This window comes from Colias eurytheme, chromosome 8, assembly GCF_061535395.1.
Source record: "Colias eurytheme isolate Ceu_HAF_F1 chromosome 8, ilColEury1 Martin Lab GWU primary, whole genome shotgun sequence".
Taxonomy (NCBI): domain Eukaryota; kingdom Metazoa; phylum Arthropoda; class Insecta; order Lepidoptera; family Pieridae; genus Colias; species Colias eurytheme.
Window position 1 is genome coordinate 10854982 of NC_142987.1, and position 27784 is coordinate 10882765.

The 27784-nt window shown below is 34.4% G+C and overlaps 1 protein-coding gene across 1 annotated transcript in view; it reads left to right on the top strand.

The window, feature by feature from the left end:
- The window catches only part of LOC149906775 (uncharacterized), a 103991-nt gene that overhangs the window by 72995 nt on the left and 3212 nt on the right, over positions 1-27784 (top strand). The window contains exons 6-11 of the mRNA XM_090104941.1: positions 12832-12930; positions 13313-13431; positions 16938-17093; positions 18713-18947; positions 24937-25149; positions 27476-27728. Of these exons, the coding sequence (XP_089961067.1) occupies positions 12832-12930; positions 13313-13431; positions 16938-17093; positions 18713-18947; positions 24937-25149; positions 27476-27728 (1075 nt within the window). The remainder of the gene's footprint in view (positions 1-12831; positions 12931-13312; positions 13432-16937; positions 17094-18712; positions 18948-24936; positions 25150-27475; positions 27729-27784) is intronic.

Consider the following 27784-nt stretch of genomic DNA (forward strand, 5'->3'; position numbering starts at 1 on the left):
CGATTCGCTTCTAGCATTCGCCGGCCGCTGCCGCGGCACTAACTTGAATGACATTAAACAAGTTTTTAGAATATTCTGAATTTTAATATTTTATGGACTCTTTATATTTTATACGATCTGGCCAAATGTGGATGGCCAAATCGTGAAACGTTGACGATTTAACGATCTGATCAAACTATGTTGGCCATTTCATGAAATGCGACCATTTCGTGAAATGATCGATCATATCATGAAATGAGCAAATCTACGATATGGCCACGACAGATACATTAAGACGCAATAGACCTATATGAAGAAGATATATTAGAATTTTTTAGCATAAAAGAAATATATAATAATGTAATAATGTATATAATAATATGTATATGTCCTAGGTATGTGTTGACGATACGTGCTAATGAAGCTGCAAACCAGAAGCTATTAAATACGTTATGTATCAAAATTCTTAATCAAAAGACACTATCTAATTAAGCGTACCTACGTATTTAAATGATGACGATAGTAAACCAAAAGCCAACACATGTTTCGTTGCATTACATTACTATTCAACACGATAATTCCGCATGTGTACGCAATTTACAATTTAACAACAGTTTGAAGACAACATAGATGAAATAAATCAGCCATAACATGTCAATAGGAATGAAAGACAAATAAAAGTGAATGTGCTGATTCTTCTCGGAAGAAGCGAAATTACTTCAAGGTACTACTTAAGTATCATGGGCGGTGACAACTTTCCAGAAAGTGAGCTGCTCTTTTGTTTGTGTTAGATACATAAAAAAATAGTTAGAAATCAGGTAGTTATTAATATTTGTAGAAGATTACCAAAACAGAATTATTTCACATGGAATTTTAATAAGTACTTTCTTCATAAGTGAGATATTTTTTTATATTATAGAAAAATAAATCGATCCCGAGGCGGGCAACAGTTTTGCTATAGATATTTTACTATTTCTTAAAAAATCTCATTTATAAAGCATAATATGAATGATATAAAACTAAATTTATATTTCCAATTTTAATAAATAATGCACTCGTGACTCGTCCAAAATAGATAAAAAAAATACAAGATGCTAAGGCGCGGGTCAAACACAAGCGGTGCGGGCGCGGGCGTGCCATAAGCGCGCCTCTTCAATCTGTTTTGCACCACATCCTTCTTATACATTTTGTATGAAAGAATTTTGGACAGGCGTCGAGGCGGCACGCCACCGTTGCGCCGCGGGCGTACCGCAGGCGTACCGCAGGCGCGCTTCCCCCATCGCATCCAAATAGAGGTCAATTCACGGTCATACACAATCAAAAACAAATCGGGTGGTAGGAGACGGTAGCCTGTCAGTCAAAAATATGTTCTCTCTGTGTGGAATTATATAGAGCTGCTATTACATACCCTTCTTCGTTTTGTTTTTAAAGGTGAATTGAATTAATCGATGAAATGATTTACACAGGTGATGGCAGTAGGGAAAGTGAAAATGAAGAAGAGCATAATGAAAGTTCCCATGTATTTACAATGTCAGAAATAAAGATAATCCTGATTTTGATTGTGTTTTTTATTTATTTGTAATTGTAATAATATTGTGGAATGATCAGTACTGTAAATACTTTTGAACTGAGATTTTAATGATAAGATTTATATGGTTTAAATGTAAACCTGTGTTTGAAAACCATATTTTATCTATACTAATATTATAAAGAGGAAAGGTTTGTATGTATGTATGTATGTATGTATGTATGTATGTATGTATGTATGGTTTTCACGCATAAACTAGGTACTGGACCGATTTTGATGAAATTTGGCACAGATAATCTTTAGACCCTGAGAAAGAACATAGACTACCTTTTATTGCGAAATATGTACCACGGGCGAAGCCGGGGTGGACCGCTAGTACAATATAAATTTTGTGTTATTTTAACCTTCTTTTCTTCCATCATTACACCAGTACTACTTTAAAATTACTTTAAAAGTACTGTACGGGCTAGCCGTACATCCTGACTCAGCGCTTCACACGATCCTATTTCATTATGGTGACAAGAACATCTTCACCCAGTTGGTCTGCGCTCGCGGCTCGTGTAAAGCGCTCGGGGTGTACGCGCTATATCAATTAATCTCATTATCAATCAACTATCAAATATATCAATATCATATTATCATCATTAGTTTATAGCAATCAACAATAAAGTGATCAAAGGCAATAACTTGTTTTACATCATCAGTAGAAACTATCAAACTATCAATTTATCAGCTAAAGGAGTGTATGGGATATCATACCATATCAATCAGCAGCCCATACATCTCTCTTTTTGGTCCTTCGAGCGAAAAATAAATATCATTTTAATCATCATAAGGAATCTCTTTTTGGTCCTTCGCAGCCTTGGACCTCGCGTGTGGACATATTGTGTGTGTGATCAGTGTTGTGTTAGTGTTCACAAGTGAGGATTGATATCAAGCAGTGAGTCTTTAAATTTTTTATCATGTCTAACGCCGAAGATTTGCTTCAAAATCAACAACAACTATCAAATACCATCGAAAACATTTATAGTAATTTTAAAAAGGATGGCGCGGAAAGGAAAACCTTCGATTACATAAAAAGAAGGTTGGATGTGCTAGATAGACACTGGCACGAATATCAAGAGAATCATAATGCTTTATGTAATATCGAGGTCATAAGATCTCATAGTTATTTTGAAAATAATGAGTTTGAGTTAGCGCAAGATAGATATAAATATATCAGGGGAGTAATTTCTAATTATAATCAAGGCAAAGAGGAAAGGCCTAAGACACCGTTATTACAACCTGCTAAACCTCTCGGTGTCCCAGGGACCTCTCAATCTCAGTCATCTTCTAAGGTACTAACTGATCAAATAATAAGTAGCAAAACTGACGAAATGATTCGTAGACAGATAAGTTATTTTAAGGCTTTTGATCATACAATATCAAATATCATTTTGGATGATGTTAACGAAAAGTGGGAATTCGATCATTTATTAAAATCAATACAGTCGCGCTGGTCTCTAATAGACTCTCTCCATTGGGAGTTGGACAGTGAGCTTGGGGGTAGAAACTCGGAATACGAGAATACCTTTTTATCATATGAACAAAAATATAACGATATCATCAAATCGCTTAACAAAAAATTATGGTCTATATCACATAGGGAACAATCTACACCACATATAGAAATACCAGTATTTAGTGGTAATTATCATCAGTGGTGCTCTTTTAAAGATGTATTTAAAGAAACAATTCACGACAATCCATCATTATCATCGGCGCAAAAAATGCAATTCTTGAAAACAAAAGTTAAAGGAGAAGCTGAAAGGCTTATTCAGCATCTACCAATAACCTCGGATAATTATTTAATATGCTGGGATATACTTAATAATCGCTACAATAACAAATCATTAATTTTCCGTTCGCATATTGATATTTTATTGAATATACCTGTCGCTCAACAAACATCATTAAATCATATCAAACGGATACATGATACGACCATAGAAACTATCAACGCTATCAAAAACTTAGGTGTCGACGTAGGATCGTGGGATCCATTAATCGTACATTTAATCGCCCAGAAATTGGACTCCGAGACGCATAACGCATATATCAATACTTTAAAACAGCCTCGAGAATTAGCAACATTAAAAGAGTTTTTAACATTTCTGGAAAATAAATTTACATCATTAGAGTCATTAAAAAAGAAACCTGAGATCAAGAATTCATATCAACCATTTTATAAATTAAACAAAAATTTTATCAAGACATCGTTTCCCACAAGCAATAAATTTATTTCCCATTCCCATCAAAATCGCAAACAAGAAGACCCATCAGTTCCCATCAGTTCGCAGAAACATCATAAATGCGAACTTTGCAAAACCAACGAGCATTGTCTGTTTTACTGTAATAAGTTTTTGAATATGACACCGCCAACAAGACGCGGCACGGTTACAAGATTGGGTGTATGCGAAAGTTGCCTCTATTCACACAATGGTAAACCATGTTTTTCTGAAAAAAGATGTTTGAAATGCCATGGGAAGCATAATACTATCATACACGAGGCGTATGAGATTTCCATTCCTAGTTCTTCGAAAATAGCAAGCCAGGGTTATCAAAAACATGAGCCGCAACAGGTGCAGAGGAATGCTCACGTTTCGATGCAACGTGAAACACCTGAGATTCTTTTAGCGACAGCCATATTAAAAGTACAAGCAAACGACGGGTCATTTATCAAAATGCGGGCTTTAATTGATCAAGGTTCTCAAACCTCACTTATCACAGAACACGCTGCTCAAATTTTAGGACAACCTCGACAACAATGCCGTGGTGTAATATCAGGTGTCGGTATCAAGGAGAGCAATTGCAAGGGTGTCATATCAATCACATGTGCATCAATTAACAATCATTTTCAATTTGAAACGGAAGCATATATCATGAAAAACCTAGTGAATAACCTGCCTAATAGCACTTTTTCGAAGCCATTTTGGCCGTATATCAACAATATCAAATTAGCCGATCCCGACTTCAATATAAGTCGCCCGGTGGACTTGCTATTAGGGGCAGATATTTATTCATTAATTGTTATGGAAGGAATTTGTAAAGGTAATAATAATATGCCTATAGCACAAAACACACAGTTGGGTTGGATTTTGATAGGTAGCGTGAAAACTTTACAATGCAACGTCGTCATCAATAATTTGGAAGAAATTCAAAAATTTTGGGAAATCGAGGATATCATTGAGGAGTCGCAATTATCAACCGAAGATCAACAATGTATCAACTACTACAAAAATACAACAACAAGGCGGGAAGATGGCCGTTACGAGGTTCGTCTTCCAATGCATAACAATTATTCGGAAAAATTAGGAGAGTCAAAATTCAAGGCTGTAGCGCAATTTAAATCGTTAGAAAAGAAATTTATCAAAAACAATAACATTCATACACAATATAAATTATTTATGCAAGATTATCAATCAATGGGTCATATGATACCGGCCTCTAATACGTCTAAGCCAGAGTGTTTCAATACTCATCATTGCGTGCGTACAGATAGCGACATAAATTCGAAATTTCGAGTTGTGTTCAATGCATCATGCAAAACTTCATCAGGATACAGTTTAAATGACCTTATGCAAAAAGGTCCGAATCTTCAACAAGATTTACAGTCTTTAATCATTAAATGGAGACAATATCAATTTGCTTTTACTGCGGACATAGAAAAAATGTTTCGTCAAATTTGGCTACACCCGGAAGATCAGAAATTATTAAAAATAGTATGGCGGGACTCTACTTCGGAACCTATTCGTGAATATCAACTCACGACGGTTACTTATGGTACGAAAGCAGCTCCATTCCTAGCTATGATGACCTTAAAACAGCTGGCTAGTGATGAGAGAAATAATTATTTACATAGCTCCGCAATCGAAGTCTTAGAGAACTCATTTTATATGGATGACGTCATACACGGTTGTCATTCCATAGAGGAAGCTAAGATATTACAAAACGATTTAATTAAGTTATTGCAATCAAGTGGCTTTAACTTACGTAAGTGGAAATCAAATACTACGGAATTATCACATCATCAATATCATCTTTTTGGCCTGGGAGCATGTACGGGCTAGCCGTACATCCTGACTCAGCGCTTCACACGATCCTATTTCATTATGGTGACAAGAACATCTTCACCCAGTTGGTCTGCGCTCGCGGCTCGTGTAAAGCGCTCGGGGTGTACGCGCTATATCAATTAATCTCATTATCAATCAACTATCAAATATATCAATATCATATTATCATCATTAGTTTATAGCAATCAACAATAAAGTGATCAAAGGCAATAACTTGTTTTACATCATCAGTAGAAACTATCAAACTATCAATTTATCAGCTAAAGGAGTGTATGGGATATCATACCATATCAATCAGCAGCCCATACAAGTACTATAAAATTTTCCAAGTAAATTCCAACATTTTCAACAAAGATATATTTGCAATCGTGGGGTTATCCTCGCTATTTACTTACAAGGAATTATCAAAACAAAATCGTTACTTTCAAATTAATGTTAATCTCTTTTAGCACAAAAAACATAATTTTACTAAATTATGCATGAAGAAAATGCATTTAACCACTCTATATAAATATCATTTTCGGACGCCAACAGCGCGCCCGATGCGCGCCGGCAGCGCGCCCGAGGCGCGCCGGCAGCGCGCCCGCGGCGCGCCGGCTGGCGCGCCCGCGGTGCGCCCGATGCGCGCCGCGCCGCTTGTATATGTCCCGCGCCTAAGACTGCAATATCAAAAGACGTCCCTGTTGTATGTAATATTAATTATTATAATGTGGGTACTTGGATATACTTTATAAAAATGTAATGTCACTTGTTCATTATAATAAAGAGTTAAACACAACATGGTGTCAGGTGTGAAAATAATTGCAAATTAAGTGAATAATTAGTATATACAAATGAGATATTGTTCATTAAAAAAGTTAATAAGTATTTGTGAACATGGCAAAGAGTGATAAAGATTTAAGTTGCATCAATAATGCGATACAACAGCCAGCGGCAATGTTAAGTCATGGCAATATGGCGGAGAATTGGCGAGATTGGAAGAAATGTTTTGATTGGTATTTAATTGCATCTGGAAGAGAAAATGCCCCTGGACGTGAGAAGTGTGCTTTATTTTTACATTCAATTGGTAAATGTGGACGTGAAATATATGAAGAACTCGATTTTCAAAGTAGTGAGATTAACAAATATGACGTATTATGTTTGAAGTTTCAAGAACGTTTAGACCCGAAGAAGAATATTAATTACGAGCGTCATTTGTTTTTTGAGTGTTATCAAAACGCAGATGAATCTTTCGAATGTTATTTTGCACGTTTAAAAATACAAAGTAAAGTGTGTTCATTTGGGCAACTAAGAGATAGCCTCATTTTAACGCAGTTAATACGAGGAATACGAGATGCACAGTTAAGGGAGCGTCTTTTAAGAAAAAAGGATTTGGAATTGAATGACGCAGAATCGTGGTGTCGAGCGGCGGAGGCTGCGTGTCATCAAGCGGGCCGAGTCGACGCGCCCGCGCCGCCTGCTAATAAAATTGTAATTGATACACAAATTCCGGGAAGTTCATCGAGTTGTATGAATGAAGTGAGGAGTGCGCGTTCAATGGTCGGTCGTGACGTCGAGGTGGAGGCGGTGAGTTCGCGCGGCGCGCGAGCGAGGGCGAGCGGCGGCTGGCACGGGCCCGCCTGGCCGGCGCGGCCGCAGCGCGCGCTTGCCGCGCCGCAGCATCAAGGTCATCAGGTGCGGCGTACGCGTCCGAAGTGCGCCTATTGTGATCGTATGCATCAATATAATAAGTGTCCCGCTTTTAACGTAAGTTGTTATAGATGTGATAAACGTGGACATTTTGCAAAGTGTTGTAGGTATAGTGCGGTATCGTTACGCGAAGTGAATCGTTCGACCCCGCCGTCAGAGGGTTCAGGTGAGGAATATATAATAAACGGTATTGAAATAAACACGATAGACGGACACGCTTGGTTCGATTATGTTTATGTAAATGGCAAAGCGGTGATGTTTAAGTTAGATAGTGGAGCCGATGTTTGTGTAATGTCATTGTCTAGCTATTTATCCTCAGGATTTAGTAAAAGAGATTTATTGAAAACTAATGTAATTCTTAAAGAGGTGAGTAAAAATAAATTAAGTGTTATTGGTTACTTTATGGCCTCGATTACATATAAGTCTTTAAAAATACATGAAAAAATATTTGTTTTAAATCTAAATTGCAGTAACTTGTTATCGAGAGATGCTTGTGTCAAATTAAATATGATTATGAGAATTAATGAGATAAAAAATTGTAATATAGACTTTTTCGTGCAATATAAATCTGTGTTTGAAGGAATAGGAGAATTACCAGGTTTTCATAGAATTATTGTAGACGAGAGGGTTCCTCCCGTAGTACGGAGTGCAAGAAAAATACCTATTAAATTAAGACCTAAGTTAAAGGAGGAGCTCAATCGCTTACAACAGCTTAACATTATAATGCCTGTTAGTGAACCCACCGATTGGGTGTCAAATATAGTATTAGTGGAAAAACCGGATGGTAAATTACGCATATGTTTAGACCCTAAGTTTTTAAATGAGGCAATTAAAAGATGTCATTTTCAATTGCCTACGCTTGATGAAATAATTGCAAATTTGTCTGGAGCTAATTATTTTTCCGTTTTGGACGCTAGTAAAGGATTTTATATGTTAAAATTGGATTATGATAGTTCTAAGCTATGTACTTTTGCAACACCTTTCGGGAGATATAGATTTTTACGATTGCCTTTCGGAATTAGTAGTGCGTGTGAGGTTTTTCATAGTGTAATGCATAGATTGTTTGCATGTGAAGGCGTTGAAACGTACGTCGACGATGTGTTGGTGTACGGTAAGACAAAAGAGGAGCATGACGAGCGGTTACATAAGGTGCTGCAGTGTGCTGTGGCAAATGGGGTAAGGTTCAACCGGGATAAATGTAAATTTGGGGTGAGAGAAGTTAAATTCCTAGGGCATATTTTTAATTCAAATGGGATTAAGCCGGATCCAGATAGAATTCGTGTAATAAGAGACATGAGTATACCTGTAAACAGAAAAGAGTTAGAGAGGTTTTTAGGGATGTCCAATTATGTATCTCGATTTATTCCTAATTATGCTAAATTAGTGGAACCGTTGAGATCATTACTAAAAAATAATGTACAATTCGATTGGCACGAAATACATACTAAAGCTTATAATAAAATTAAAACGTCCTTAATGAATGCGCCTTCTTTGAGATTTTATGATCCAAATAAACAAGTTACCGTCTCTGTTGATGCGAGTGCGTTCGGTCTCGGAGCGTGTTTGTTGCAAGAGGGGCGGCCCGTGGCGTTCGCGGCGCGCGCTTTAACACCTGCCGAGAGTCGCTGGGCGCAAATAGAGAAGGAGATGCTGGCGATAGTATATGGGTGTTCGAAATTCCATCAATTTGTTTATGGACATACTAACGTTATAGTGGAAAGCGATCACAAACCTTTAGAATCTATTTTCAAAAAACCACTGAATGATATACCTATTAGGTTGCAAAGACTGTTATTAAAATTACAACGATATTCGTTAAATGTATGTTATGTTCCAGGCAAACTCATGTTTATAGCGGACACATTGTCAAGAACTAAATTAGATAATTTACATAGTACTGAAGATAAAATTCAAAAGGATGTGGAAGGACATGTGAATCTTATTATTCAAAATACCGGTTTCAGTGATGAAAAACTGAAGTTAGTGGAGAATGAGACTAGGAATGATGTAGGGCTCTGCAAAGCGATGGATTATTATAAAACTGGTTGGCCTCACACGAAAGCGTTGTTAGATGGAAGCGCGAAGGTGTATTGGGATATAAGAGATGAATTTCACGTTATTAAAAATATAGCGTTCAAAAATCACAGAGTAATTATACCAACGAGTCTTAGGAAAGAAATGATTAATAGAATTCACGAGGGCCATCTAGGTATCGATAAGTGTAAAAACCGAGCTCGCGACGTGATGTGGTGGCCGGGCATGTCGGCGGACATCGAGCGGGCCGTGCGGCGCTGCGGCGTGTGCGCGCAGCACCGCGCCGAGCAGCCGCGCGAGCCGCTGCTGCCGCACCCGCAACCGGACACTCCGTGGGAAGTGCTAGCCGCTGACATTTTTCAGATTAAAAATAAATATTTCATTTTGGTCGTAGACTACTATTCGAAATACGTGGAGGTCGCTTCATTGAGAGATATTACCTCCGGTTCGGTAATTAAACAGTTAAAGGATATGTTTTCTCGTCATGGTATCCCGAAGCGGTTAATTTCGGACAACGGTCTGCAGTTTACATCTGGGGAGTTTAAGAATTTCAGTGAGGCTTGGGGATTTCGACATGTAACGAGTTCACCTTATTATCCCCGATCTAATGGTTTAGCCGAACGTAACGTACAAACTGTTAAAAAATTATTAATTAAAGCCGAACAGGACGGCACAGATCCGTATCTAGCTTTATTAAATTTTAGAAATACGCCTATATCAGGGGAGATTTATTCATCGGCTCAGCTTTTGATGGGTAGGCGTTTAAATACTAGGCTACCTGTTTGTTCGAATCTTTTAAGACCGAAGCTTCCTTCCAGAGGGAAAGTAGCAATAAAACGTGCAGAAAAAACTAAAAAATCGAGCTCGTTCTACAATCAGCATACGCGAAAATTAAAGCCGTTAAATAACAATGATTTTGTACGTATTCGTGATGGGCAGGGAATGAGTCACAGCCGCTGGGTGCCGGCGCGCGTGGAGGGTCCGGCCGCGGAGCCGCGATCGTACTGGGTGCGCACGCCGGACGGCGCACGGTATAGGAGGAATAGGCAGCAAATTATTAAGACTGGCGTCGATCAGAACGAGCCTGTTTTAAATAAAAGTAAGAAACCTGATTATAGGCGTCCTATCGGCGATTATGATGATTTTGATGAAAGTTATGTCCAAAATAACAAGATTAATTCTTCTCCTACTGAGGTGTCGCAAAATACAAAATTTTATTGTACTCGTTCTGGAAGAGTAGTGCGTCCTCCAGACAGATTTCTTTATTAACTATATATGTAATTAATGTTTTAGTTTAATATGTAACAATAAAAAAAAAAAAAAAAATAGTATCGGATGATGTAGTATAGGAATATGTGTATATCGAATGTTCTACTATTGTTTGGCTTTTGTGTTAAAGTATTTATAGGTTAAGTGCGAGTAATGTGTTAAATTTATGATTGAATGGTTATCATTAAATTTTGTTTAATGTTACTAGCTGAGATGATTTACAATTAATGTCTATAGAATATCATCATACATGATGTTATGTTTTGCACTAATGGATAGATATAGATTATTGCAAACTAATTGATTGTTTAGCTAAACTTATTGTAATGAATGTACTCTATTGCTTAAGGTTCATTGTAAAATTAGTATCGTTCGTCAGCAAATTATTTTATTATCCTTGTGTTATATCTTATTGAGAGGGGAAGATGTTGTATGTAATATTAATTATTATAATGTGGGTACTTGGATATACTTTATAAAAATGTAATGTCACTTGTTCATTATAATAAAGAGTTAAACACAACAGTCCCCAAATTTGAAAGTATCGGCAATTTAAATATACCTTCATATGATATATTACAATCGAAGGGGCACAGATTTATGTCTGTAATCAAATGGAGGAACGCTGACATCGGGTTCTATTGGTCTGAATCAATATTAGCTGACGTTACAAAGTCCACTGTATTCTTGGGATTTTCATTTCCAAAGTGACTTTGGTATTTGAATAATGTCTTGACTGAAATATACTTGGGTTGGTTTTGTATTCTATTAAGTCCATGTAGGATTTTATTTCTTGTTCAGTCTGAAGAAATTAAGACAGACCTTTCTGTTATGTCAAATAAATAAATATTTCAGGACAATTTTCACACACGGCACGATCTGATCCCATACTAAGCTTTCGCTTGTGTTATGGAAAACAGATGGCTGTTATACATATATCTACATAATATATAATTTTAAATAAATTCTTATATAGATAATCAACACCCAGACACAGAGCAAACATCTATGTTCATCACACAAATATTTGCCCCGGGTGGGAATCGAACCCACGACCTCTGGCTTGGAAGGCAGGGTTACTACCTACTAAGCCAACCGGCCGGGCCAAATAAATGTTTTCTTAAAACATAATATTATTATTATTTTTCATCAGCTTATTTTATTCGTCCTAATCTGTTTATATCTAGCAGAAACTGATTCAGCAATACGCATTCATACATAGTCCTTAGATTTTTTTATCAATAACGCTTTTCACGCAACATGCCCAAATAAAAAATATTTTGCCGATTACCAAGCAAGTAAAGATTACTTACCAAGCACTTTCATGTGTCATTTATTTAATGAGTCCCCTTATAAACATTTACTGGACACTAATGTTTTTTTTATCAGTAACTGAAGAATTTGTCGTATTTTTGGCTTCTTAATAAAAAGACTGATTAATGTAAAGACATTGGTTTCCAGTTTTATTCCTTTTTCACAGATAATAAATATTTATCATAATACATTATGCTCAAAGCTAATTGATAAATTAATTCATGAGGCAAGAGGGATTAAAATTATATCCACATTATGGCGCCTCTCTTGAAGAACTCCGTTAATTAAAATACGTTTAAACGATAAAATATGTTTCATTAATATAAGATATAAACGAACGAAGTTATAATTATTTTTGTGACCATTGGGTAAAACACGAATATTATTAATTTTAGAATTAAACTTTGAAACCAATTTAGAATGGATTCAAGACTATTTTAATTAAGTTATTATCTGCCCTTCATACGAAAATATACATCTGGAAAAACTCTCTATTTTAATTCTTAAATTATAAAACACTAGGGGTCCGCCCCGGCTTCGCCCGTGGTACATATTTCGCAATAAAAGGTAGCCTATGTCCTTTCTCGGGTATCAAAATATCTCCATACCAAATTTCATGCAAATTGGTTCAGTAGTTTAGGCGTGATTGAGTAACAGACAGACAGACAGAGTTACTTTAGTATTTATAATATTAGTATGGATTAAATCACAACATGCTTAAACAAGTTAAATATTCCAAATAACTTAGCGTAAAATTATTAATCAACGAAAATCAGCACTATGACTTGCAGAAGTATTACCATACTTATTATTTCTCAACATGTATCATATTGGAACAACTTCACACAGAATATTTATTCCTAATAAAGCAGTACACACACGTCTTCAAATACATCTTGTTCACAGATCATATTGCGAGAGAGTGTTCAGAGACTGTCGGCTGCAGACTTGCTACGTGCAGTCCGCGGCCTACCCTGGGGTATACCCGAGGAATCTGCACTGCAGGTGGGTCTAATAAAATTGGAGAATTTCATCATCTTCGTTGTCTATAGGCCTGGTTATTGAACATGGTATGGGCTACTTACTTATGGAATGTGGTCCAGATATATGCAGTCGAGTCGTCGAATGTCCTTCATAATATTTTGTTAATAATATTTTTTAAAGAAAGTTTAGTATCATTGAACAGAGTAGAAGCTCTAATATCTATAAAAGTAAATTGTAGTTTCACATAAATACAATTAAATTACTACCAGCACTACAAAATTAAGCTCGTCACGAAACTGCAAAAATGTTCATACTCGGCTCTTAAAACATTTCCATCTAGAATCTTATCAACTTAAATTACATCATATATTATTCGTCTACTAAAATTAATTTTTCCTCCCAGGTACCACCTAAACACCAGGCTCCCATACATAAAGCTGTACATAGAAAACGAAGAATTCAATATAGACGGTCAGCGCTGCGAGAACATTATGACGTGTCCCATGAGGCCTATAACATCAGGTGAGATTTGTACTAATTGACGTACCTCATCTAGGGAATCATATTTCATTTGTACTCTTGATTCTCAAGTGAATGCTTCGTTAATCTTGTTTATCCCTCTGGATGAATTGGAGACTTGATATCTATGATACAAATCCTGGATTGGGAAAATTGGATTAAACGATCAAGCCATCTAGACAAGATTTTTAGGCTTCATTACTACCTGATCCGATTTGTTGTATTGTTATATCCAACTGATGAGATAGACGTAATGATAATAATCAATAATATCTTCTTCATTTCGATGTATTAAATTTGAAAAATATGTGGTTGAGTCGTAAAATTATCTGAAAGAATCATTTCTCTGTAACGACACCTACAGGGGTAAGACGATTTAAAAATAAACTATAAAATTCGAGAAATATCGACGGTCAATGAATAAGAAAGCGTTATTATGCGGTTAATGAATCGGATTGAATATAAATTCATTATTTTTTTTCTTTTCATTTGAAATTGAATGTCAATGAAATTCAAGTAACACTTTGATATATTTCGTAATTTCATATACGGCCTTACTCTTGCCAATACACACCAGTAGATAAATTATCCCCATTAATTAGTATGTCGCAAGAACCATAGCTTCCAAGACTCAAAGCTCTAAGTCTTCATAATCGGCTTATATCCAGAACTTACGAGCAATATGGTTTGCTCTGCCATATTATATGGTAAGCCGTTTGATCATTCGTATCGTACCTTCTAACGGTTCTATGTATAATTGTTTCTAGTGAATACTATGGTCTTTACTATGGACTTATACCTATTAATATAAACCAATTTAAACTAAAAAAAAATTTCGAGATAGTTCCAGTAAAAATAAAATGCACATATTGTTGTTCGTGATATTGACAAGTGTAAAAACTTTTTCAGGGTGCCAGTCAATAGTCGCGTCTTGGCAACTTTTTTCATGAAAATGTTTTGGTGTATTACTTAAGTTATATTAGCTCAATTCTTAAGAAGATAAAATGCACATGTTATTCGTGTTATTGCCAATTTCAACCAGCGACGTCAATATACTGTAATTTTATTAGAAAAGACCCTCGGTAAAGAGCCCTAAAGCCATTTTTGGTATTTGATATTATTTTGATTATGGCAAGGGGTTGGTTGGCTTTCCTAGCTATTTTATAATGGATTATGATTCGATTATTAACTGAAACATTTTTCCTGCCAGAGAAAGGACATTGATAAGTATAGATTTTTTTTTATATTAATAAAATTATCTTCTGAACTGACGTAACCATTCCTTCATGACATACTTTCCCAATAAAAAGCATTTACATTCACTCAGTAAAAATTTATCGCGAACATAAAAAGCATCGGCCAGAACCTTCAAAGTTGTAAATATAAAGCTATACAGCAAAATGATGGCTAATAAGCGGCTCGCTGTGTTAGAAAAGTTTTGACAGCGGGGAGCGTGGAAGTTTCCAGAATCGCTAAGAATCCGTGTCCATTATGGGATATTCGTTATTTATTATAGCAATAAATTACCGCACCTCGCGATAGAAAAATTATTGGATACTTCGGAGGCCTATTGGCGATATTGGCCCAGTTGTCTATCCCATTTGTTATGGCATAACTGTGCTGCAAATACTTTATGATCTCGATATTACGGTATAAAGGAACGCAGATTGAAAAATACGGTACATTTTAAATATGGAGGCGATTTTAATATTGTTATGTTGGGATCAGATCTGATGGTGATTTGGGTATATTTTTTAAATATTGAGTTTTAATTTTGTTTTTTATTGACTTCTATCCAAACGACTCATATCATTATCTTGATTGAGGAGGACACTAAAATACCAATTAACTTTATTTAGTATCTACTCTATTATGTCAAGAATATTATTAATAACATTATTATCAACGGCATTAAGAAGCAGTTAATTAACCGAAAGAACATTTAATTATTAGGATAATGAAAGGTTATCCATAATAACGTTTTCAGAAAAATTCCGAAAAATTGTGTCGAACCGTGCCATATTACTATAGTTTGAAAGTTTATTTTTTACGTAACGTCGCCTAGTCGTTGCATTTTATTGCGTCGTTCGGTGGCGTGTCGCGGAAATGCTGTTACTGTAAATATTTCTGCGAACAATAGCGTAAAAATATTTGTCACAGATGAAAAATTTAATGGAAACTACTTTTATATAACTAGACGTTTGATTGATGGTCGTAATCCCATGTCCGTATTAGGTACATTTCGCTTTACTGGTATTTATGTTACTGGTGTATTTTCTTTACGAATCAGTGTTCCATTATTATCATCACCACTATCATCATCATCATCATCATCATCATATTCATCACCATTATTTAACATATATCAAACATAGACAAAAAAGCAACGACTGAGAGTCTAACCTTGTTATTTTGCGAGTTGCGACTATATCTTGAACTAATATTATATTCAGATGAAACCACTCTAACAAAATTCCTTCGTGATTTAATACGAAGGTCACTGATTAGCATAATTAATGAGCTAACTAAGTGCAATTCTGAAATCGCTTCGTAAATTTTGCCTATTATCAATTTTTCAATATGACGACTCATTGGCACTTTGATGAGAGCCACTACTAAAAAATAAAATTGAGCATAACTTTTTCCTAATGATGCTGTCAATATCTACATTATAATATTTTTTGATTGAAAAAATTTACAGCTATAGTTGAGCCAATTTAATAGGCAACATTTGACGTCTATCAATTTTATCTTCATAGGGTGGTAACCTGCTTAAAAACATCGATTAAAGCGAATTAATCGATACGGACTTGAAACAATTGTCAATCGAACTTGAAACACATGTCAATAATTTATGATGATTTTTATTCCCAAGTAACCAATGCATTCTATTCAGGATGTCAGATTTCGATTTTTAGAGTAACGTCTCTGGTATTTATAAAGAAAAAAGGTTTATTGACACAAAATTGTAGCGACGTCAGTTCTTTAAATAAGAAAATGTTTATTATGTTTAGAATGGTTTATCAGTAAAATCAAATCTTAAAATTAGTTGCATCGGTCATTATTATTATAAATATGTAATCGTAATTGAAAAAAGTTAAGCAAATGTGCAGTTCTAACAAAACGAAATATCATGTTATTCTATGTCGTCGTTACTAGGTTACGTTGTTGAATTTTGTTGAACTGTCAAATGTTGCCTATTAAAATGGCTCTACTATAGTATCGTATCGGTATAGTGATTTTTTTTTGGATAGTGAATTAGATGGCCAAATGATAAATATTAAATAATATACAACTATAAGTTAAACATTGATTTGTACAACTATATAACAATACATAAAACTTACTGTGACCAGTAATAATATACAGGTGATACTAGACTTAGACATCAACATCATTAATGTGAACTACTATATTTAAAACTTCTTTTAATGCTTTTAATAAAATTATAACATAACTAACTAAACAAGAACCACTCCTAACATATATTAACAATCAATACCCCCCAGGTTCAGAGAACTGTCCATACGACTACATCCGTATCTACGACGGGAAGGACGAGTCATCCGCCGTGATCGGAACTTTCTGCGGGATGGGCAAATTTCCATACTCAATCATCGGCACTTCGCAGGACTTGTTTGTCGAGTTCGTCAGTTCACCCGCAGGTATCTGCATAACTTTCTGTAACGTCTCTGTTCTAAACGGCCTTTAGGAATTGATTTATGTTCTATGTTAGATAAGGTTTACTTTGTTTGATGCATGTGGGGTACTAAAAACAGAAATATTAGTAGTTTTTCTAGTCTCATCTTTATTAAAGTGAAACTTTTATTACATCGTCTCAAACTTTTTGGTCTGTGTAGCGCATGTCGCGTGACGGTCGGCTGCCGAGTAGGTATAAAGCAGTGTTCGGAACCGTACGATAATTATCGTACAAATACGATAATTTTGGGCCTAAGTTTCACTTTTACCGTGGTTTCATAAAACCACACAACATTTTTTTTTCTTTATTTTAGTAGATTTTCTAATCTTTTTAAAAACTTTTCTGTATTTAAAAAGATTAGAAATACTTGGGTTCTTGCTTTTTCAATAAGTATGATACATCCGAAACAGTAATTAGAATGACGAATAACATTGCCCTAGTTTTTTTTTAATCTCAATTAACGGTATACTCAATCTATTCTATATGCAGTAATATGTATCTTTACTAATTCAGAGAAAAGATATTATGATTGTCTGTCATGGATGAACTCATTAAGTACTTAACCTATTTTGCATTTTACACCGACAGCAACTACATTCTTAAGAAAACTAGGTCATACCGTTTTAGTTTCCATCCCAGACCTTATACAAGCCAGAATTAGAATACAAGTAAAATCAGTCCCAAAAATTCCTTACAACACAAAAAACAGCGTGTGTCCGAGCACACGTGTCATAAGTGAAACTTTTTTGATAAGATCAAACATACCAAAATCGTCGTCTTACGTGACGGTATTGCCATGAAATTTTACTCTCAATGCGCCTGAAGAAGTTTCACTTCAAAAATGTTCAGAAACTCGCCATAAAAATGGAGACGGAACAAAGTTCAGTATTTAATCATTGAAAGTTCCCGTAGTTAGCCCAGTGAACTACTCCGCTCATCACATCCTCACGTATCTCGACTTTACAAGTTTATTCTGAAAGTAACAATTTTATTAACGCTGCTATACTTGGAGAATGGGAATTTATGTTGGATATTTAGTTGTTTATTTTGTTTTCGAATTAGGGCCGATTTTTCAATGCTTGGATAAAACTTATTCGTCGAATAATGTATAAAACTACCATTTTAAAAACGTATTCTAATTGCCCGTATTTGACAGTTTACGTGACATTTTAATACTATCGTGTAATACTTTATTGGACGGATAATTTTTTTCCAAGCATTGAAAAATCGGCCCTTAATAGAATAACGAAGTAATGGCAAATTAAGATCGTGATATAGGATTTAAGGGTAGGATTAAAACTAAAAAATGTGATCTATGTTACTGTGAAATTTCATAGTTTTCTATTGGTAAATGAAGTAATAAATCGAATCCCTTTTCTTGTAGTGGTGTAGATAAACGTAAGGGTAATGATATTCATTTATTGAAAAAAAACAAGCCATTTTTAATAGTTTATACTACTGACAGGAAAAAGACACAATAATCCCAGCAAAAAATATGTCAATGCCTTATAAAAATATGTAGCCCAATAAATTAAGGGCCTATATGTAGCCAAATACCTTCACTTATCACCGTTTTCTTACCAGGCCCTCTCCTAAATACGGGTTTCCACTTCAACGTCGGCAACTGGCCAGGGCACGTGGAAGCTCCAGGCTCCAAGATCGGTAACTGCGACTGGCTCCTCACTGCGGAATCTCTGAAGAAGTCTGGAGACACGGAGGGCATATTCCTGTCTGTAGCGCACTGGTATCCACCTCATACGTCTTGTACGTATCTGATGCAGGGCTTTCCGGGTCAAGTTGTGAGGCTGTATTTTCCAAGGTAAATAAAAATATATGGTAGTATTATAAAGATGAATATGTAGTTTTATTGTGTGGTTGGTTCAAAAAGTTAACCAACAGATAAATTATTATTATGCTGGATAGTCGATTTAGAAACATTTTCATTGCTTGCAGAAAGCCGAAGTTGCGTGAATAAGCTTGTTATTTGTAAAATAAAATCTTATATATAAAATTCTCGTGTCACAATGTTAGTCTGCATACTCCTCCGAAACGGGTGGACCGATTCTCATGAAATTTTCTGTGCATATCGGGTAAGTCTGAGAATCGGCCAACATCTATTTTTCATATGTACCACGGGCGAAGCCAGGGCGGACCGCTAGTATAATATAATATGTCCAATACGTGTAATTAGATGTTACAAATAAATGGAATTTTGTGTTAGTATTTTTGGATGCTTGTGTGATTATTGACAATATCTGGCATTATTCGTCGATATTTGAGGGAGTTTTGTCAAATAACTATCAGTTGTCAAATATAGTACAAATCGATAATGATTACCGCGAAAATACATGAACGATCTCACATAAAAACAGCTAGAATGAATTTACGCGTGACACCTGAATGAAAAGAATATTTGCTATCCCAGATTGTAAATAAATCGGTGTCCTAAATTTTATTCAGATTCATTCAGGCATACGATCCATCATCCCTTTTTGTATATTTACATTTTTTCTTAATGTTAAAAATTTATCTCATATTTAAAAACGTTGTATAAAACCTATCCTTATATTATAAAGCTGAAGAAAGTTGGTTGATCGTGCTAATCTCAGGAACTAAGTTTTGATTTGAAAAATAACTTTAGTGTTTGATAGCCTATTTATCGATGAAGACTATTAGGCATATATCATCATGCTAAGACTAATAGGAGCAGAGCAATGCGGGTAAAACCGCGGGGCACAGCCAGTCTTTTCTATATTAAAACTACCGTAGCTATAACTATAGTGTAGCCTTTTAAAAAGTTCACGTCAATGGAGACCCATTTTTCCCACTTAATTCATCAAAGAGTGTGCTAGTGGCCTTTCATGTTACACAGGACTCGATAGGTAACCTATTTGATACCTATACCTAGTACCTACATCATACATGTATATTGTATGTAGCTGCTTGAAGTATGAACATACTTTTCATAGACACTTATGATAGATATTTTATAGTGTACCTACATAAATCAAGAGAGTCTAACTTCTCATAAATTTACTTTCTATTTTAATTAACAAGTTCCAAGTTTTCGAGAACTAATATAAATTCTTTTCACGTACGCTGATGGTACATTACTTTTTATATTAGTTTCACCTATATGTTTGTGTGGAACTTTTAGAGTCAATTTTCACAAAACAGATAGAATGAATTCAAATATAAGAATTTTATCAATTTATTGTTTTAAAAAGCGTTTTTAGGCTTTTTTTATAGTTTTAATTATCATGTACCTATTCTTATTTTTATAACAAAAAAAACTATTTACCAGTGAAGCTGCCTTCAAAATCAATAATCCACCATTCGTACTTTAATATCAATAATATCCCTTTATCCCTACATGTCATTAAGTAAAAGGCTCTACAAACGGACACGTGGAATCTTTATATAGATCAGTCGAAAAAAATAGGTATAAAATAAACTGTCCCTCAGGAACTAAACGACTGATCAGAAAATCGATGACACAGATATGAAATGCAGTATCTGTACTTTATTCAGAGAGATGTTTTGAGAGTTAAAATCCTTTTTAAATTTAGAGTCACATATTAAAGTTAATTTAATAATAATATAACAAGAAATAGTTGGTCGTTATTTAATTAAAAATGATATGAAACTTTCACAGTAAAATTGAAGTAAATGGTAAACGATAAGAAATCTCCAATAATAGGTAGTTAGTTTATGTCAACAAACATACTAGGTACTTATGCCTATAAATTTTTATATCCTTGTTTGCTTGTCATAATAGACAATTATATTCAGTAGAAATACTTTTATTATGATTGCTGTTTAATCTAGTTATTGAATGTTTTCCAATAAACCAGAACGGCTAAGCGTATTTGGATCTGCTGGAATTTGCTCATAATATCCTATTTTATTAACACACACACATATGTTTCTTATTAGTAACTTTACCCCGACTTCGTTCGGTTCAATCTTGTACAATAAATGGTAATATGTATAGCCTATATTCCTTGGTAAAAAATTCTTCTAAAAGACAAATATTATTGACCAATTTTTATTAAAATTGGTCAATAATATTTGTAAATAATAAAAAAATAAAAATTCAATATTTCTGCTCCATAACATAACATATTTTAGCTACCTATATTTCGTTTCAAAAGCATTCAATTGGCATTACTTTGAATATCCAATAATTTCCCGCCAACCGCATTTACCTGCATTTTTCATTCAGAAAATCAATTGAAAGCGAGGCATTTCTTGCAACATAAACAAATAACGTACATTTATAGAAAAAAAGTATCTTCTCGAGTTCTAAAAATGAATAATTTTATTCATTTTACGTATAGAACGTATTTACGTATTCAAAGTTTATTAACCTTCCGACGATTTTTTATATGTTTTCATTGTGTATCAAAGTACTAAAATGAGCAACCCATTTGTTTGTCTTGCGTGACATTTTTCACCATAAAGGTCAATATATAACTACACAATTCTAAAATAAAAACTTCTAAAACTTTTTCATGGCATCAATAGATGAAGGACGACATTCATAAAAGTTTCACAGTATTCGGCTGCGGAACCCTAAAATAAAACAAAATTTCGAGCTAAAATTTCCAACTGAAAATGTAGCATCAATATTAAATCTTCATTATTCTTGAACAAAAAATATCACAATGACCGACATCGTAAAATTAATATTAAAAAGTTTTGAAATCTGGGGGCACGGCAGTGCCCCCCCGCCAAGTCGAGCAAAAAAAAAGCGGCACGGCCGTACCATCCTTTTCTCGAAGCAATTCGGGCCTTTTTCGACCCCCTATAATTCGGTTGTGGATAAAGCAAGAAACCTGAATCTTCAGTAACTAATCCGGCATTGTATAAACACGGAATATTTAAAATTTCAGTCAATTTGAACCAGTAGTTTAAGAATGACAACTTGTTAAAGTTTCTAAATTTTGTCACTCACTGACTCACCGATCATCAAAAGTCCAAGGCACTTCTAGCAGACTTAGAAGCTTCATATTTGGAATACATATAGAGTTTAGTGTCTTAATCATGGGAAAACTTAAATATTTTGTAATTTCGGTCCAGTTTTCCAAATACACCAACTGCATCAATAACTTTGTAATCCCATATAAATATATGGGATTACAAAGTTATTTATGCAGTTGGTGGCGAACCCTAATGGAATTTTTAAGTTTATATATAAGTATTTTCTAGGAATTTCAAGTTATTTATGCAGTTGGTGGCGAACCCTTATGAGATTTTTAAGTTTATATATAAGTATTTTCTAGGAATTTCAAGTTATTTATGCAGTTGGTGGCGAACCCTAATGGAATTTTTAAGTTTATATATAAGTATTTTCTAGGAATTTCAAGTTATTTATGCAGTTGGTGGCGAACCCTAATGGAATTTTTAAGTTTATATATAAGTATTTTCTAGGAATTTCAAGTTATTTATGCAGTTGGTGGCGAACCCTAATGGAATTTTTAAGTTTATATATAAGTATTTTCTAGGAATTTCATATGAATAGTTAACGAAGGTACATCCTACTTCCTATCCTATCAAATGTATGATCTCTCTCTCTCTCTCTATTACCTACTCTATAAATTAAAAAAAATAATAATCTAAATTATAAGTAAAACATGGTATGGTAGGTAAAACTTTATTATCGGAATCCACTAATTAATTAATTATATATGCTAGCTGCGGATTATATCAATGACGTTAATAAAGCATGTTTATAGATCGAAGTAGGTTGAACTAGACAATAGATAATAACAACAAGATTTTAAAACCTGCTTATTCTTTTATCAATTTCTGGTAAAACTTGAAAATATATTACTATCAAAAAGATAATTAAGAAGACATTTTGAATCATATTTTTCCTTTAACCAATTTCTGGTAAAACTTAAAAATATTATATTATTATCAAAATTATCTCCAACTCTTAGTCTACAGTCATCTAACATGATATCCACGCTACAGAAATCAAAAAGAAAGGCTCTACAAAAAGAAGTGAGATCCCATCAAAAACATCCTGTAAAAAACCCAAGTCTCGCAGCTCAGTCTTTCTACCGTCAAAAGTTGTGAGATCCATGTAATACCAAGTCGGTTAATCTATTTAGTGTCTACTTGAAGGACCTTCTGTCTTAAGTTATTACATAAGTTATTATCATGCCAATATTAAAAATATTTAACGTTTTAAACAAATAGATCGACTTGGACATCGCTTGATTTGATTATTAGTATGTATCACACTACACAGCACGACGGGCCAGCGACCAACAGGAACGAGAGTTTCAATCGCGTGAGGCGCGAGAGACTAAAGAATCTAATATAATATTGTAATATTCATTTTGTTTTCATGCGATGTCCAAGTCGATCTATTTGTTTAAAACGTTAAATATTTTTAATATTGGCATGATAATAACTTATGTAATAACTTAAGACAGAAGGTCCTTCAAGTAGACACTAAATAGATTAACCGACTTGGTATTACATGGATCTCACAACTTTTGACGGTAGAAAGACTGAGCTGCGAGACTTGGGTTTTTTACAGGATGTTTTTGATGGGATAAAAATGCCATTTCACGATAACGTTTTCGTGTTAAAATTTATTTCTTTTCATATAAAAATCATCTGTAATGTACATACTAAATTGTTTTATATTAAAACATTAAAATTATATTCATTTTAAATTCATAAACATTGATGATTCATATTTACAAGTTTATTGAAGTAACATAACATCTTATTTTAAAAGGTTGCTACATTCATCAATATAAAAATCTGATTCTAGAAATAGAAGTATTATCTAAGAAGCTTCGAAATGGATATAATGTATATGAACACCAAAAATGTTTCTTTCGCTCTATTAAACCACTATTAGTAATTAGGCAGATTAAATGAATTAGAAACACGACTGATAATACCTATGTAATTTTTTTCAACTCGAGGTTTCGAACACTATACAGCGAGAGTATATTCACGTTTAAAATCTGTTAATCGTCATTAATTTCTGAATGTATAATACTAGGTTATAATAATATTCAATTAAAGCAACATCAATCTATCTTATTCCACGTGAAAGCTTGACCACATTGAAATATCAGTTCCCTGTTCCTCTGTTTCAAACCCTGGGTCCATTGAACCAAACATTCTTGAGGTTATTGCAAATATTAACCACATAACACAAACAGGGGACTGACGTCCTTACAAAATACGTCCATAAACTAACATACACAACACAGACCTTATTTATTACGAAGTTATTATAAAAAAATCATCTTCGTTACAAAATATTAACAACAGAGGGTAGAGACGTTTCAGCTGTACAGAATTCATCGTTTTTCTTTTGACAGTGAACTGTGGCGTGGTTCTTGTATCTAACTTAAATATTTATAAGGACTGATAACTGTTTACTTATTCATCTTGGAACATTCGATTGGTACCACACTAGCTGACCCACGCAACTTCTTCTGTTGTCAAAAATATTCATTTTTGCAAAATTTATCATTGCTGCTCCACTTTGATTAGTAAAGTAGAATATAGCCTTCCCCGATGAACTGTTTATCTAACACATTATTTTTCTTAATTGAAACTATCAATTCCTGAGATAAGCGCGTTCACCCAAATGAACAAATTCCTCAGCGTTATAACTCTTGCTACAAACTTTATATACACTATATAAAGAAATAGTTATGTAGATAACTATTTTCTTTTTGTATCGCATCTCAATCTCGCCAACTTTATTTTATAATGTAAAATCAACTTTGAACCTTCATCCCCAATTATAAAGTACATTTTCCCAACAGCTTCCGAATCAACCGGATAGAATCTCCTATAGTGCCATGGACAGGGGACTGTGGCGAGTCCCTGACGCTGTATGACGCGCCTCGACCTGACGACGCTAAGATTATCAAGACGTTCTGTGACACATTTAGCAGACCGATGGAGAAACATGACTTTGTGTCCACTGGCAACGCGATGTTTGTAAGATTTGAAAGTAAAACTGGCAGTTATAGCGGGTGAGTACTTTAGATATTTTATCATTTGTTATTAATAATTTACCTGAAATTTTTAAGTGAAACCTCTTTAGGTACGTTGAGAGTAAAATTTCAATGTCGCGTCATGGTAATACCACAGTCTAAAAAATCCTTTTAAAATATTTATACTGTGTTAATACTGTCACGTCATAGAGTAGGCGACAATTATGGTCTTGCTAACGAAGTTTCACTTCTGACACGTGTGCTCGGCACACACGCAATTTTATTGAGTAGCAAAACTTTACTTACGTTAAATATTTTATATCAAGGCGGGATTAAAACCCCCATCTTTCTCCTTAAATAACAACGCCTTAGACAGTTAGGTCACTCAATAACCCTCGTCAATGATTGAATTTGTTCGATCTTTCTATTTATAGGATAAGCCTTGAATACACACACACATGATATATTATTTCATCGTGCTTATACAATCTATTTATCGTAAATATTAAATGTATATGACGTAGGAAGCAATCTTTATTTTATTCTCTTTTTTTATCGTATCCGTTATTTTCTAGAAAGAAGAAAATATTTTCATTTCCAAATGAACTATTTTATGTAATTTAAATAATTTCTAATCATCTCCAATCATCTATTTATTACATCTTTAACTAAAAATACAACCACTAACAAATAGTTTAACAACGTATTTCACAATAAGATCCCCTCTATACTCGGGACCTTACCAATACGTATCGAATCACAAGGCACAATAACTCAAGAATATGGAGATTCAATACATCATTCCTAACATAGCAATCAATACAGAATAGAGTTAGTTCAATAGGCGGGTGTACAGAGTACAGAGCGAGCATCCTCGCGAAGCAGCTCGCCCGATGAAAGCGCGTGTGACGTCATTTTCCTCGAACAGCTACGTTCACACTGACCGAGCTGTGTGCTAACTGCTAATGATATTATGATTGAAAAGACGTAGAAAGGTTACCAACACAACATTCGATCTTCAAAAACAGCACCCAAATGCACACACGATTTAAACAAAGTGAGATGGCATGATTCTACTATCGTGATCGAAAAAGAGATATCAAGAATTCATACGCACATAATATTAAGTTCAATAGATTCGTTCGCAAAAGCGACGTACTATGCGAACAACTATTGCTTCGCGAGGGTGCTCGCTCTATGTGCCGCCAATCAATACGGAATGGGTCAATATCGTTTCTAATCATGTAATTGGCGTCCATTACAGCGTTGGCTTTTGTTACTACCCTCATATTATTTCCAACGTTAGCGATAACATCTTAAGCTTGGTTATTTAGGTTATATTGCCCGGTAATACGAGTGTTTTTTGTCGTTAATTGGATTGTGATTTCCAAATAATAGACGTACGTTTGGTTTGAGGTTATATTATTTACGGCTTATTTTATATGCTCCATTCTTGCTCCATTATTTCAAATTCGTTGATGAATTAAAAGTTCGGGAATACAGATTAGAGAACTGCATAGAATTTGGAGAACTCTTTTTATGATTTTTTAAGCGTTGCACGTCCAATGCATGCATATTTACATTTATTAAGAGCCCGTTGTATAATTTCATTAAAAAAGTGTCAAAAATACATAAAATGAATAAATATATATTTTAAGTAAGATGTGTTTTGTCTGTCAAACAGAATACATGAAGTTTCCAATTCTAATAAACATTAAACTCAAACTAAAACTTAATTCATGCAAGTTCTTACAAAAGATCTTGAAATGAAACAAAAATTACGCAGCATCTTCTAGACAGTATCTACAGAAAAAGATAAGAAACTAAAACTAGTAGTTGTTCTTCTCTAGTTTTGTTCAAACTCGCTTACAATTCAGTCCAAATTTGGCAAATAGACTGTTCTACTTTCATCACTTTCGTGTCGTCACTACGAATCGTAATGTGAACATTATTTAAGTATTTTACTAAAATATAAACATGACATATTATGAGGTACTTGGAAATTCATTCATATATTATGAGATTAAAGCAATTATATATTCATACATTTTTATTAAAATGAAAAATGTATAAAACGTTTAAGTTGCTAGTTAATATACAATTACGTTTATTTTAAAACATATTAATGTAATTTATTTTAAAAATCTGATGATATTTCATCATATTATCGAATTACGTAGATTAAAGTTTAAAAGCTTCATCCTGAAACAGTTATAAATATGTATAATGGGGCGGCTTTATCACTTTTAACCTCTTCTAGGATTCTCAACTCGTCATTACACTTATGCAAAACAGAACCAATGCAAACTTAAATGCAATAATTCAATATAGAACTACCCATATTAACAAAAACAATATTCCACAGCTCATCCCTCTACTACTGGGCGCATTACGACTTTTTCAATAATACCCGCTTTGGTGAACCGGTACCAAACACCGCGTGCGACGAAGTGATCGCGTCATGGAAGCAGAGGGCAGGTCGGCTGCGTTCGCCGCTCAACACGTTAGTTTACAAGCAGGCGCCGCCGGGAGAGGACGTGCATTGCTTGTACAGATTCGTAACGGACAAGCGGATATATGCAAGGGTCATATTGACTATAATGAGTGTTAATTTTAAGGTGAGTTTATAATGCAGATTTGCAGCGTAAATTGTACATTCAAATAAGACATTTAT